Below are 14,329 nucleotides of genomic sequence, written 5' to 3'. Positions count from 1 at the left end.
TCCGTTTTCGCTCGGAGAGAGCGCTCGCAAGAATTATGGCGCCAACACAAGCTCGTGATGCAGGTGGCTGTTGTTTGATGTCGTGACGCGAGGTGGGACGTTTCGCGTACAGATGCGCTACACGCAATTTAAAAAATCTATCCCACAAGTTATCTCGCCCTCAAAATTTTGTGTCACTACTGCTTTAAGTGGAGAGACCAGCACTTAAAAGGGTAGCCGTTACCGATGTCTGTCGAGATCGCGACTGTCCCCGTTTCAACGGTGCCCCTTATGGTCCCTTGCCCGACGAAATAACTGGTAAGCAAGCGACGACAGGCCTCGCACGCGGAGTGATGTTATCGCATGTGCCCTTCGCGCGACGGTGACGGCCTGGTCGTTTCATCTCTGCTTCAACCTCGTTCGTCCCTAGCGCTAGCGCGCTTTTACTCGCACGTGAAACAGACGATGCATAAGCGATGTTATCGGTTTGGACTCTGTACAGATCAGCGGCGACCGCAAAATCCCGCTGACAGTAGGCAGTTTTAGATTAGCGTACGCTAAGTTAGCGTTTGCGGCCCGCTATTTCTGTCACGGGAGCCCGCAAGCAGTTAGCGTACGACGCATGCGCAGTTGCGCGAAAAGCCAACACAAGGCTTTGCGTACGCTATTCTATAACTGCCTAATGTCCATATAATTGCTATCGCAGTACCCCCCGCCCGCGGTCGGCATACTTTATAACCCCCCCCCCCCCGTTGAGTAAATCTCCCAGATTCCGTTTCTCCAAACTTGGCAGGTATGCTTTTCTTTTTACGTCATGATAAAGTTTGAACCTTTCATTTCATTTTATTGAAATGAAATATTTGGGCTCACTCATTCAGCTCGAGCAAGGTCTACAACGTCCACCTGGAAAGCGTGAACAGAATGTTGCCGAGTAACTGTCAGGGTACCTAAGTTTGCCAAGAAAGTTTAAGCCAAAGTTTTTTGACAAAGAAAAAGGATGATGCATAGGAAATATTTTTACAACAAGGCCGTAGTGCCACTGATGGTGGAAGAGGGAGAGAAACATGCAATACTTTCAGCTGCTTATAGACGAGTTGCAAAAACTACTAGGCAGCTTTCCTGCACAACAAAAACTCATGCACAATGGCGGCGTTTTAGCAAGGAGGGGAGGCACTGCAATTGTGCATGAATTTTTGTTGTGCAGGTAAGCTGCCTTGCAGTCTTTTGCAACTCATCTGTATTGCTAGTCTTGGGCAGTAACTAGTTACTAGTAATGCGTTACTGGTAACTAGCTACTTTATTACAGCGAAAGCTGTTATGAGATCACAACAAGGGCCGTTTTTGGCACCGTAGTTGTCCGCCGCAGCCGCCGCCGGTGTCCGTAACCACTATTGCTCGAAATAAGAAAAAATTTCCAGAATGGGACGAGGTTCGAACCTGGGCCTTCTGCGTGGGAGCCCAGTATCCTACCTTAGAGCCATGCCGAAACCATCCTCGGCACGGAAAGCTTTGAAAGCGTTATTGCGCTTTTTCCGCAAAACTAGTCTCATAGACAGACTTTAAGCAGTGTCGTTTATCGTACTATTGTTCTTTGTTTTTTCTCCTTTTTGTAACATCTCTTTTCTATCATCTTTCACTCCCCCTTCCTCAGCACAGGGTAGCCAGCCAGTCTGAGAACTGGCTAACCTCCCTGTCTTTCCCTTTTTCTTCCTCCTCCTCCTCCTCCTAGAGCCATGCTGCTGCTTGAAACTGCTTTGCAAAAAGACCCTATACAGTCTTCATGTTGGGAAGGAACCACATTAACATATGTAATGTAGCGTGGTAGAAGAGTAAAATAACAACCAAGTGTCACACAATGCGAATTCTGTAACCAGGCATCACACAACGCGAATTGCGCAACGAGTGAGTTGTTGAATGCTTCCAACCCATTACAAAGGGCTCTGCCATAATTCTTCATCGTCATTAGCCAAAGCATCAACAAAGTGCACAAAATGCCTTACAGGTGTTTAGTAGGTACCACGGTTCTGCGCGGAATGACGAAAAATTGCGTAGTGACTGCTTCCTTCCTTCACAAAAATTATGATGTATAGCGTCGTGGGTTCCTCGCAAGTGCACTTCTATTGGCTGCCAAGGAAGCCCATAAGGCTCCCATGATCCATTTCCTGAGGGTCTCAATAAAGTTAATTCCCTCTCTCTACCTCTTTCTCAAGTTAGCGTATGTTATAAAGCGTGGTGGGAGAATGAAATAACGGCCGGGTGTCACACAATGCAAATTACGTAACTAGTGGGTCATTTAAAGCTTCCAACCCATTACAAAAGGCTCAGTCATAATTTTTCATCGTCATCAGCCGTCGCATCAAGAAACTGCACATAATGATTTACAGATGGCACCTCGCTTCTCCGCAGAATGACTAGTAATGTCGTGGTGGGTGCTTCCAACCTCACAAAAATTATCATTTGTGGCGTAGTGGGTACGTTGCTAGTGTAGTTGTATTAGTAGCCACAAGAGAGTTTATAACGGGCTCTAGAAATGCCGCTCTTCGAGCTTTCGCTGTGACTGTGCTGCGCTTTCCGTGCAGGCGTGGCATTTTTTCAGTAACTTGTAACTGTCATTAGTTACTTTTAAGTTAGAGGAACTTGTAACTGTAACACTGTTACTCATGCCCATGACTGTGTATTGCACACAGTAACTGTAACAAGAAATACTGTTACAGTTACTTTCTTATATCCTCTCCACTTTCACCTTTCCACAACACCTCTCCCCTCGCAGTTTAGGAGGGGAGGTCGCTAAGAGGATTGTCTTCCCTGGAGAAGACCGAGGTTGGTTTTTAATGCAACTTCAAGCTTACAGTCGAGCGCAATTTGAAGGTTATCGCGCGAGCATCGACCAGCCTAGCGGCACGTTTCGGAACAGTGAAAATCAAGATTATGCAGTCTTCGCTGCCTCGTTCGCTGTTCCATATGCTACAACAATCACCCCTACGACGAACTGTACACCCTGCTCTCTATTTTAAGCTTTCCATTTTTTTTGCGATCAAGTGTATTATTTGTTGGCTCTTATCCCCGCGGATAACAATATTCCTGGGGAAGATCTGGTAAAGCTGGTGCTTGGCACTGCTTCGTTTGAACGGCTGGCCAAGTTCAACAAAGCACATTGTGTCTCCATAAAAAAAAAGAAAAAGGAAATGAAAATATGCCTTCCTCAGATGGGAGTGCTGGCAGCTTGAGGAACAGCAAAGAGAGTGAGTGGAGCTTGCCTGATATTCCCTCTCCTCGAAAGAGGATTCTGGGACGTGGCGCTGTTATAGTTCTCGGTCGACGCATGCGCGATAACCTTCAAGTCACGCTCGACTGTACTTCCAAACTAAATGTCGTAAATCAATCATGTTGCCACTAAACAGCTTACTAAGGTCACGTCCGTTTTTTTTTTTTTTCGATATATATATCCTTTTTGTTACTTGAGCTGCTAGCTCTGCTCTTGGTGTACCGGTGGATCATTAGGACGCGAAGCTTAAAGTCTCCTTCATCCGAGCCTCCGAGCTTATCGTGTTGACAGGTGGCTAGAAAGCAGCAGAGCGCAAAACAGGTGAGAGCCAGAAAATATCTAGCGAAGCATTTTTAAAAAGCTCTTTGGAACTGATTGTAAAAGGTTTACTCCGACAACAATTATTAACAAAATGACCTATGCAGGTGGCATATCCTCAGGATACTCTGGCAACAAAAAAGGAAAAGAAAATGAGCTGAGGTTGACTAGTGCACTAGTCATGCATGTCTTTGTAAACGTCTGGTAGGGGGCCACGGTTGTTGTAGCAAGCCAATGTGCCGCGGCGAATAATCCGCGATTCCAGGAGTTTTCTCCACCCCCAACACCGTTCGCAAGCCAGCGTCATCGCATTGTTTAGGTCAAAGCAATGTCCAGTTGTCCAGCAGTGTTCAACAAGCTCCTTCTTAGATGCGTTGCATGGATTGCTTTAGCAATATCCCGTTTGTCTATCCTTTCCTGCCCGTTTCGCCGATGTAAGTCGCGTTGCAATCCCCATATCGTGCTTGTAGATCACCCCACTCTGATCGTCCACAGGTGTGCGGCCTTTGGGTTTCACGAACACATATTCCAAGGAGAGCTTTGCGCCCAGGGGAACAAGGTGTATCCGAACAGGGTCTGGTGCACCTTGAACATAGGGAATAAACACAATGGATGTCGTCTTCACTTGTGACGCATTCTCCGTTCCCCTTCGCATGCGCTTCTGGGTATCGCTAATGAACGTCCTAGGATAATGCTGTCGTTCCAGTGCATCAACTACATTTTCCACTTTTAGTATCGAAGGGTATTTATTATTATTATTTGCAAATAGAGTCCATTTTCACCAATGGTGCATGAACAAAGAATATGATGCAAGAAAATGAGGCCTACACAAAAAATGCTGGTGTTGGGCCACCTTTTAGGTTTCCTTCGTTTAGTGTTTTACCTCATGCAATTTTAACTACCCGCATGCGTTCGTACGTTTTAATTAAATAAATTCCATAATTTGGTTTGTGATCTATTACATATTTTATACAGTAACGGAAAAGTAATGACGTTACTTTTCCAGAGTAACTGTAACTGTAACAGGTTACTTTTAGAAACACTGTAACTGTAACAGAGCTACTTTTTTGGCTTAGGTAACTGTAACTGTAACACTGATACATTTTACTGGTAACATGCCCATTACTGTGTATTGCACTTTAAAGGGGTACCGACACCTTTTTTCAAAAGCGAGTTTATTTACTCTGTCATACAAATCTCCTGTATGCAGAGACGGTGCTGAGCAAATGTGAAGCTCAGCAAACGCTGATAAGATATTTTATTTCGATAATAAAGTCAATTTTTCCGTGGCTCACCTATCTTCTCCAAAACTTAATTAGAGCGCAACCACACGACACATTCACACACCCACACACCCAGACATCAACCACGTACAGCGCTCATGTCTGGGTGTGTGGGTGTGTGAATGTGTCGTGTGGTTGCGCTCTAATTAAGTTTTGGAAATGATCTACCAACTAGCCCAACAACAAGTTCTTTTAGAGTTCACCTATCTTCATCGACACTAGCTTGACGTCAGGCTACAGTACCAATTCTGGTGACTTCACGCAGCAGTCGTTTGCCACGAAAGAAGTGGATATTGAAAGGTTTGCAGCGCAGGCACGGTAGTGCTGAAAGAAAGACGTAAAAGTGAGGAACGGAAAGCAAAGAGTGACGACACGAGCGCTGACTACCAACTGGTTTATTGTTCACGACACCCATGTCAGTGCCTCCTCCATAACTTTCAGTGCCTGGTGGATGGGGAGGAGAACAAAAGGCGCGACCGTCGGCGCGAGTACAACCGGTCACCGCCAGGCGCCGCCACCCAAACAGGGTTTCGCGGTCTTTCGCTCGCTGCCCGCGCATCACTTGCGCAGGTGCGGCTGCTAGTTTCGTTTCCCGATTTTCTCGACTTCAGGATATCTTGAGATGCTGACAATGATCGGTAGAAGCAAGGCCTACTCGACCGCTAAGCTCTTGAGCTCGCTCGCAACAAACACAAGACTTGGCAAAACCCGCAGTTGCTGTTGCTGTTGGCACTCGGCCGCGGAGCAAGCTTATACAAAACCCGATTCAAAATCAGTCTACGTTCCACCCAATAAAACTTGCTGCTGGGCGAGTTGGTTCATACTTGCAAGGAAAGAATACTGATGCGCACACACATAAAAACACGGACTCAGGAGACTCGGACGAGCGCAAACTTTCAACTAACTTTATTTTTCGTCGTCAACAGTATATGCCATCATCACTCATTCCGAGCTATACCTTCTCGCCATGAGACGCACAGGAGGAGTAGAGTAAGAGCAAAGCACAAGAACTATCCACGCCGAATGAAGTGTGAACAGAGCTCTGAACGCGCGGCTAGTTCAGGCCGTCTGCTGCCGACATCTAAAATAGGCAAGCGCGTCCGGTTACCGATAGTTTTGCTTTTCTTTCCTTTGACATTCCATATTTTGCTTTGCCACTGGAGCGCCACGTTAATGCTTTCCACTGATCGCAACTGGCGCAGCGCAGTTTCTCTGGCAGCAGCGTGCGTGAAGCGAGTGCTCATAGCTCCCTTATAGAGTTCTCATCTTGCTTCCATCTCTGCCTTGTTATCAGCGCCTAGCTGCGATGCGAACAGAGGGCGGATAGAATAGCGAAGCTCCAGTGCACGTCCGTTCAAGTCACCCGGGAGGTGTTGCTGTTTCGAACTCAATCGGTCTGAGGACGCGGAAACGAGCTCTCACTGCGCCGTCTCTTACAACGAGCATCTCGGGTGCGCGCGCGCCTGCTCGCTAGCCCCGCGCTCGTGGCTGCTGCAGTGACCAAATAATTTCAAAATTAACGTCTTCAGTGCCGGCGACACCTTTTTCGGTACCTGCTGGCCTTTTAATAAAAAAGCAATTCAATCCTGCCTGCATTTTATACACTTGCTGGGCAAGAAGTCGGAATTGCCAATCCTTGCCCAAGGGTCTCATTGGAGGGGTCGTAACTATTAGTGCAACGACATTATGCTACATGTTTTCAATGATTATGAAAGCTGATGTGGAGGACAATAAGTGGACAAAGTTTAAGAAATATGAAAAATGGGTTTTTTTTTTAATTGTTGTCAGAAGTTTTCATTGTCCGGTGTTTTCTTTAACGTAGCCCGATCATGTCTCTTTACTGAAAAGTTATATAAATATAAGATTCGGCAGTTTGGTAGATAAGGATGCGAAGAACGTAATGCGCAATTTTTGTCGCTCTGCTACAAGGATTTTTCGAGATAAAGACCTTCAAAGTAAAGAAAATAACGTCTCCTGGGACTATTTTGAGGTTTTTTATAAAAAGATCTACACTACACATCAAAACTAAAAATACCTGAGCAGAAGCAAAAACATGCATATATTTAGTTAAAGAAATTTCAGCTACCTAACTTTGATATATTTTGTGCAATTCATAACGAAAGTTGGCCAAAACAGCAGAGCGGATGAGCGCTGTACTCCGCCTCTTCGTCATTATTGATTTCCTGTGCTTCGAAAAAATTTTTGTTGGCAAAACAAATTGCGGATCTCTTCTTTCCAGTCATCAGGCAATAATATATAAAATTTTGAAACAAATTTGAGAGGTCGACCAGCCATCGATTGTTCGATCTTACGTGGAATCACCCTAATAAAACTTTGAACTCGATTTTCTCCTCTATTAATAAACCTATAGTGATGGCGAAGTTAACGACATTAGTTCTCGGAGCACAATTTATCGATCTAAACCGATTCATTGTTTCTCTTTAGTGTCCCTTTAAACGCATAGTTCGAGAGGAGTGGCTTGAGGAAGTAAATACATATGAGGTTCACGTGTCGCACCCTGTGGTCATAGCTGCCATCACTCTGGCATTTAAGGAGCCTTGATGCACAGAGGGCTGGAACTGTGTACTTTGTCAAGGTACTGAACGGCTTCGCCAAAGTTGGGTTGCCTTTGAGCGCACCGTCTGCAAAAGCTCGCAAAGTATCAAGGACAAAAAGGAGCTGGTCAGATGGATACAGTCCGGGCACTTTCTTTTTTTCGTCCGACTTGCACAGCGGCACGCAGCAGTACGACATCGCAATTCATGCAAGCTACGTGGTCACGACAAAGGATCAAAAAATCTTCCATCGCATTCAACTCGCTAAACCCAACCGCACGTGTCAAGGCAGAGCAAAGCAAACAAGCGCTCTAGGCCGCGCCCGCACCAGCACTACCGGCTCAGCGCCCGACCCTGTTTGCACAGCGCCACCACGCAGTCGCGGCGAGCGGGGGAAACGCAAGCGCCGACGGCCGCGGGAGGGTGTTCTACCAGGCACTGAAAGTTATAGAGGAGGCACTGCCCATGTACATATATATACACAGAGGTAAAAACTTTTTCAAGCAGACATCAGTAACGTGACACATTTCGGTGGCATGTCCGATAAAACTAAGGCACAATGATAACTATTAACAGACTAACCCTTATCCAAAAGCACGAATTCTTTTTCATGCAAGGCCACCGAAGCCTGGCTCACGCATTCGCCATCATATTTCCGAATATAATACGCCTAAGTAATTTTCTGTGTTAGTTTGTCTTTATGGCGTTCGAACATACTCCCAGCTTGAAATTGAGGCTGACAGCTGCAACTTTTGCAGTGCATCACAAGGTTGGAACTTACCCCTTTGCATAGGTCATTCTTATGTTACGCTAACCTCTTATACAACGTCCAGTCTGTCCCATGTAACTGCGCCCACACGTTAAAGAAAGCCTATACACCACGCCCACGGAGCATTCTACAAATTTATTTGCATGTTTCACTGCGCATGCCCGTCCCCTTATACTTGACATTTCACTGAGGCGTTCATCTATCAACCTACATATCTGGCCAACTTTGCATGGGGCTGATAACACCACATCCGCACCGTATCTCGACCCAGCTTTTATGTCTTTCCTTCAGCACTACCATGCTTGCGCTGCAAACCTTTCGATATGCACTTTAACCAACTAGCCCAAATAGCCGTTCTTTAAAGAAGTGGATCCGGCGACATCAACGCTAAATTCAGTTCGAAGCGGGCGTCCAAAACCGCCGCCGTGTTTTACGTACACTACATTAAAGGGACCGACAACTGATTTTTCTCGACCCATTTTTTTACGACACGACAGAAAGCTCACCCTTCGCAGTGTTTGTAGCTGCAGTAGTTAATCTCAAAAGCACGTAGTTATTTTACAAGCAGTATTTTTCGATCTTAAAGGGGTACTGACACAAAATTTCGCGGCCGAGATAGCCGGCTGGATCGATTCTCGTGTACGTGCGTGTACCATCTGCAAAATATCGACAGCGAATAAAGCTTGGAAGGTATTTTATATGAATTTTGAAGTTCGCGAGCGCGATCCAGCATTGTAGGCCGCACCGGGTGCATTGACACCCTCTGAGGTGACCCGAGGTGACCCCCCTACTTCCCCTACGTAACTAATGCAGGCGGTACAAGTTATGATGACGTCGTAGCCGCCATTTCTGTTTTGACGCGCTTCCTGACGAAGCGCTCCTCACCAGCGGATCAAACCTGAAGTGATTCGCCACGTCGAAAATTCCTTCCATCGCCACCGCAAGAAAATCGTCGCCATCAGACGATGATGAGCCCGGTGACGACAGACCGCGCGGAAACGTGTCACTGTTCTGTGTGCTCACTTGACCGAGCGTTTCACTCGCTAGGTGGTGATAGTCGCACCCGGCGGCTTGTCGTTTTTGGAGCTCTGTCAAACCGAAACTGAGGCTGTGTCGGTAATGAGGAGCTTGTAATTAATCATCTGTCGCGCGCTGCAGCAAACGATGTGCCGTGTTATGACTAACAGGCCCCCAGCAACACATTTCAGCAAAAAAACGCGGGGCGAAAATTTTTGTGTCAGGACTCCTTTAAAGGCTCTAAACACGGATGCAGCTTTCCTCCAGCAACGCTGAGAATTGATAGCAATGCCGCCAGCCCTTTTCACGATTTGTGAAAGCTATCGTCGTTCTGCTTTCGCAGGAGTTCCTGTAACTATGCTTAACCATCTTTATTTATAGCTTTTCAACTATTTTTGAAAATAACAAGCTGTTACAATGAGATGATGTGGCATTATCAAGGAGGACACATAGAACTTGCTGGAGTGGAAGCCGCCTATGCGCCCCTATTGGAGAGAGTGAAGCCGCGCCGAGCGCACGGCAGCCATCTTGCCAGTGGCAGAAAGGAGCGAATCGCTGCCCCACGCACGCTTCTTGGCACTGCCGATGAAGTTGCTCACGTTTGTAAAGCAATGAAATCAAGTAGTTCTCGTTGCAAACATTTATTTCCGACTTGTAAGCAGCCAAGTGGCATATATAGAAGTGAATTTGCCTGCACATGCATTAGGTAGAGACGCTTAAATCAGACGCACGTTGAAAAACATGATGACCGGTGCCCTACCGAAGGTAAAATTGCCCTTGATAGAGGTGGTCTCACCTTTTATTGATCCATTCTCCGTTTCGTTCCTTCGTCATGTGGCGTATACTCACTTTTACGTATTCCTCAGCTATTTTCTTGCACAAATTGTAAACATTCAAGCGGGTCGAAGTGAAGGATGTGCTGCTCCAGTTTATGGAACCACTTTTTCTCGGAGGAAGCTACCAGGACAAGTTCCAAGATGAGGTGTTTTGCCATAATTCACCGTTATGATGGCATCACATTCATCCTGTAGGTACCAGTCCTTTCTCTACTTCTTCACACATGTCAGTTACGTCTTACGATGGTGAAATAGTTCCACCTCTGCTCTTCCATTTAATCAAAGGGGCAACTCACCTGAGTGCAGGGCTGTGATGCACTGCTCACATGTAGTTGTTGCACGAACTTTTCGAGCATTGAAGCCTGCTATGTATGGCACCACAAAACCGGCAAAATCAGAGAGGCTTTCGGGTCAGTATCGGCCTGCAGGGCTGATGATCTGCGCATGTGAATGAGTGCGGCTGCATACAAGATATACAGTAGACTCTCAGTAAACGGAAATCTCTTAAACGGAACTGCTGCTTAAACGGAACAACTGCATCTAACACGATTGGTTTCATACTTGGATTCTGTCCCCCTGTTCATCTCTCAGTAAACGGAGCTCCTGTTAAACGGAATACATTTTCCTGGTCCCTTCAGGTTCCATTTACTGAGAGTCTACTGTATTCAAGTGGCTGCATTCCAGATGTAGACAATGTCTTAGGAACAGTTTCCTGAACTATAGCATCCGTCTGAACCAACAGGTGCTTGTATACAGCTGTTGCATTGTTATGTCCGCCTCATCCACGTATTAACCCAAAGAGGTTTTCGGCATTGACTGCGTTTGTCTGTCAGCAAGTATTTCAGCTGATCCTGGCCAACAACCTCGTCAAGTATTCTTTCGGTGGTTCCCATATGCATATCAAAAAGCCAACAAATCCAGCTTTTTTTTTTTTCAGTTCTTCTGTCACTGCACTTCCTGCCGGATCTCTCAGCCCATTTACGTATGCTCGAGTCTGAGAAAAAAAACGGCTTCTAGTAAGCAGTCAAAGCAATCCGGCGCGAAGTTAGCACCCCTCAGTAACGCGAGCGGAATGGCTCAATTGAAGACATTTTCGCGTACTTACGGGCAGAATGTGAGGCCACAACCTTTCTTCAGCCTGTTTGCACGTCCATAAGCGACACAAGAGGCAACCATCGTCAAACCGTTGGTGTTTACATGCCCACAGCGTCAAATAACGCACGCAAGCAGCAGTGCGCGACGGCGTGGAGCGCGCTTTCTGCCTCTGGCAAGATGGCGACGGCCGGCTTCACTCGTATCCTCCTTGGGCATTATACACCTTCCCTGTATTTGTACTGCGTTGTGTGCACGTGTCCAAGGTTGCCTGCGCCTATGTCATGGGTGGCTTATCCCGGCGTCGTTACTCTCTCGATGCACGAGCCGAGCCAAGTCATCGAAAACGTCACTACGCATATGCGCGGCCGCGCCGAGTCGCAGCGCGCATTTCTGAGACGAGGTGTAGGTAGCGAAACTATGTCGCTCCAAAATCTTAGCGACCTGGAAACTACGTGCACGGTTGCATGAGCACGCTGAAAAGTTGCTCTAGACGCGCTGACGAGCATGGGATCATTACGTCACGCAAAGGCAGCGCCACTTTAATGCTTATTACTAACGCAGGCCTATATGTGCATTATTATTGAGTAATACCTTTTAATATAAAGAAACGAACAATATTTCAATACTAACAAAAATATCGACGACCGCGTACAGCAATCAACGGCCACGTGGCCGTCTTTATTGGATCATTCATGTTTTTGCCGCCAGAGGCGCCACAGGTCATTTTTCGCGACTTTCAATTAAGAAATAAAAATATAAATCCATCTCTCACGAAAAAAACAGGGTTGGTTTGAGCCAATGCGACGGACAATCTTTACATCAGTGGAGTCAACTCATTTCATATTCTGGGCAGTTGTCGGTCCCTTTAACGACGCAAATACGGTAACGGTAAATCTGAAAAATAGCGTGCGTGCGGTAAACGCTACGGGTCGTTCAGTGTACTGTGCATGCGCATTTCGATCCCGCTATTCTGCTGAGCCCGCTAAACTATAACTGTCAATTATTTCTCAGATGCCATCCCCAGTGCGTGTACGAGACATTGACGCCCGCGCATGCAGCAAGCACGCTGACACCAGCGCTACGAATATTTCGATTTTGTCTGCCGCCACAGACCCACTAAGGAGGAAGGAATATGTACCCAAAAAGTACAGCAACATCTTACAGCACTATATGCTAGGCCGAAGAACTTTTCCGCCAGCTCACCCCAGCCTAACTAGGGAAGAGGCGGTAACCCTCAGGGAATTGCAAACAAGCACTTATGTTCACCATATATTACTTCACCATCTCACCGACTGAGCACTCGTACAACTGCAAGTACTGTGATGACCCGGACACTCTATGCCATATGGTATGGGGATGCATACAAAACCCTAGCACCGCTACACTAACCGAAGAATGGTGCGAGGCCAAGCTATCGGGCCCAGACCTGAAGAATCAGCGAAGCCTGGCTCAACGGGCACGAGAAATGGCGAAGGCCCGCGGCTACCTGCTATAAGGAGGTCACCCACCTTGGGCGCACAGGGCGCCTGCTCAAAATATCTGTCTCTCTCCGCCGCTGTGGCACTGGTTACGGTGAGCAACTGCTGACCCGAAAGGCGAGGGTTCAATCCCAGTTGCGGAGGTCGCATTTCGATGGAGGCGAAATGCTAGATGCCTGCGCACTGTGCGATGTCAGAAACCCAGCTGGTCGAGATTATTCGGAGCCCTCCACTGCAGTGTCCCATACATTTGCATAAATCGCGGGAGGGGGGGGGGGTCAGGGGGGACCTGACCTCCCTTGTGTTCAGGTTGGGGGGGGAGGCACCCCTTGAATGTGTCCTCCCTTAAGATTTGTCTTTCAAACATCATACACTTGAATTGCTTGACAGTTAAATATAGCGCAGTCAGCTTTTTCAAATGGCTGTTTATATTGTTGTGTTACCTGTGTTGAGTACTCCTTCAGGTGTAAGACTACTGAAATCGCAACTGCCGCTCGACTGGTTCAGAGAAGACTCTATAGAACAACGCAATACGCGAGCTAGGACCCGAGGCTAGTTTTTAAAATTTTATTTCAAAGCATCATTTTGTTCTTGTGTAAATAAAATAGAACCTATATTTATAAAAAACAAAATGGCCACCATGGCAAGATCTGTGTCCCCCCTTGTGATTGTTCCGGATTTACGCCACTGCTCTCATAGCTCGAGTCGCTTCGGGACGTCCCAATAAACTGATTTCGATTCATTCCAGCTGTGTTATTCGTATGATTCGTTGATATCGTTCAAAGAGTGCAACAAATTTTTAGCTTAGCGAAGTATTACTTGATTTTCAAGTGCCGAGAGCAAACAACTATTGTCAGAGTAACTTCGCCGATGTGGAGGCTGGTTATTTCTTTCACCGTTCTTCGCCGTTCACTCAAAAAGCGAAAACTTGTGAAAATATACTATCCCATCATCCTCGCCGATGTGCCTAGTGAAACGCAGAAAAACTGCATATGCCTTCTTTTGCCGACGACGAATCGATCCGCTAGAACTGCTACCGCGCGTGCGAAAATGAATGTCGCCTGCTATGTGGACCTCGATAGCCTGTTTCGCGCGCTCTCGCTAGGTGGCGTTTTCGCTTATATGATTCGAGAATACTTCTGTTCGCCTTGGAATGTATGTCCTCACCGTTTCGAACTTGACCACATTCGGTTTAATTGAGTGATTTATTTTGTTGCTGCGAATAATCATGCAAATTGTTATTTTTGCAGGCCAACTGAATTGGATGCCTTGACCTTTGGTCACCTGTATTGCCTGATGACGACGGAGCTTGTTGATGGGCGGTTGGGCCAGATTGTCAGTGGGTTCAGCAACTTAGTCGACCTGTGTCACCGAGTTGAATCACAGTACTTTGCTGATTCGTAGCGTGTACTTTAACAGCTTGAAATTGTGATCACCAGAATTACTGCAGGGAACTTTTATTTCCCTTGTGCTGTGCTCTTCCTCCTCGATAAATAGACATGTTGTTGATGAGCTGTATTGCATTATTTACAGTGCTGCCTCAATGCATGACGATACAAAAAATAAAAATAACGAATAAGAAAAATTATTGGCGTACGTACTCCTTGTGCAGTGATTTCCTTGGATTTGTTTTTTCAATAAGGTTCTTCAATAAATCGGGTGCTTAATTGGTTCTTCTTATACCATACAAGGAGCAGTCAAAGCGATGTCACACATCATCATCATAATTTTATT

At 46.4% G+C, this 14,329-nt stretch overlaps 1 protein-coding gene across 2 annotated transcripts in view; it reads left to right on the top strand.

Annotated features, from left to right (window-relative positions):
* LOC119394517 (metaxin-2) overlaps window positions 1–14,107 on the top strand; it is an 85,038-nt gene extending 70,931 nt beyond the window's left edge. For both annotated transcript variants that reach the window (XM_049415805.1, XM_037661841.2), the window contains one exon: window positions 13,846–14,107. In XM_049415805.1, the coding sequence (XP_049271762.1) occupies window positions 13,846–13,999 (154 nt within the window). In that variant the 3' untranslated portion in view covers window positions 14,000–14,107. The remainder of the gene's footprint in view (window positions 1–13,845) is intronic.
* Window positions 14,108–14,329: the final 222 nt, after the last annotated feature.

The sequence above is a fragment of the Rhipicephalus sanguineus genome, chromosome 5 (genome assembly GCF_013339695.2).
Source record: "Rhipicephalus sanguineus isolate Rsan-2018 chromosome 5, BIME_Rsan_1.4, whole genome shotgun sequence".
Taxonomy (NCBI): Eukaryota; Metazoa; Arthropoda; class Arachnida; order Ixodida; family Ixodidae; genus Rhipicephalus; species Rhipicephalus sanguineus.
The sequence above is the reverse complement of the archived record's forward strand: the minus strand, read 5'-3'. Positions and strand labels throughout refer to the sequence as shown.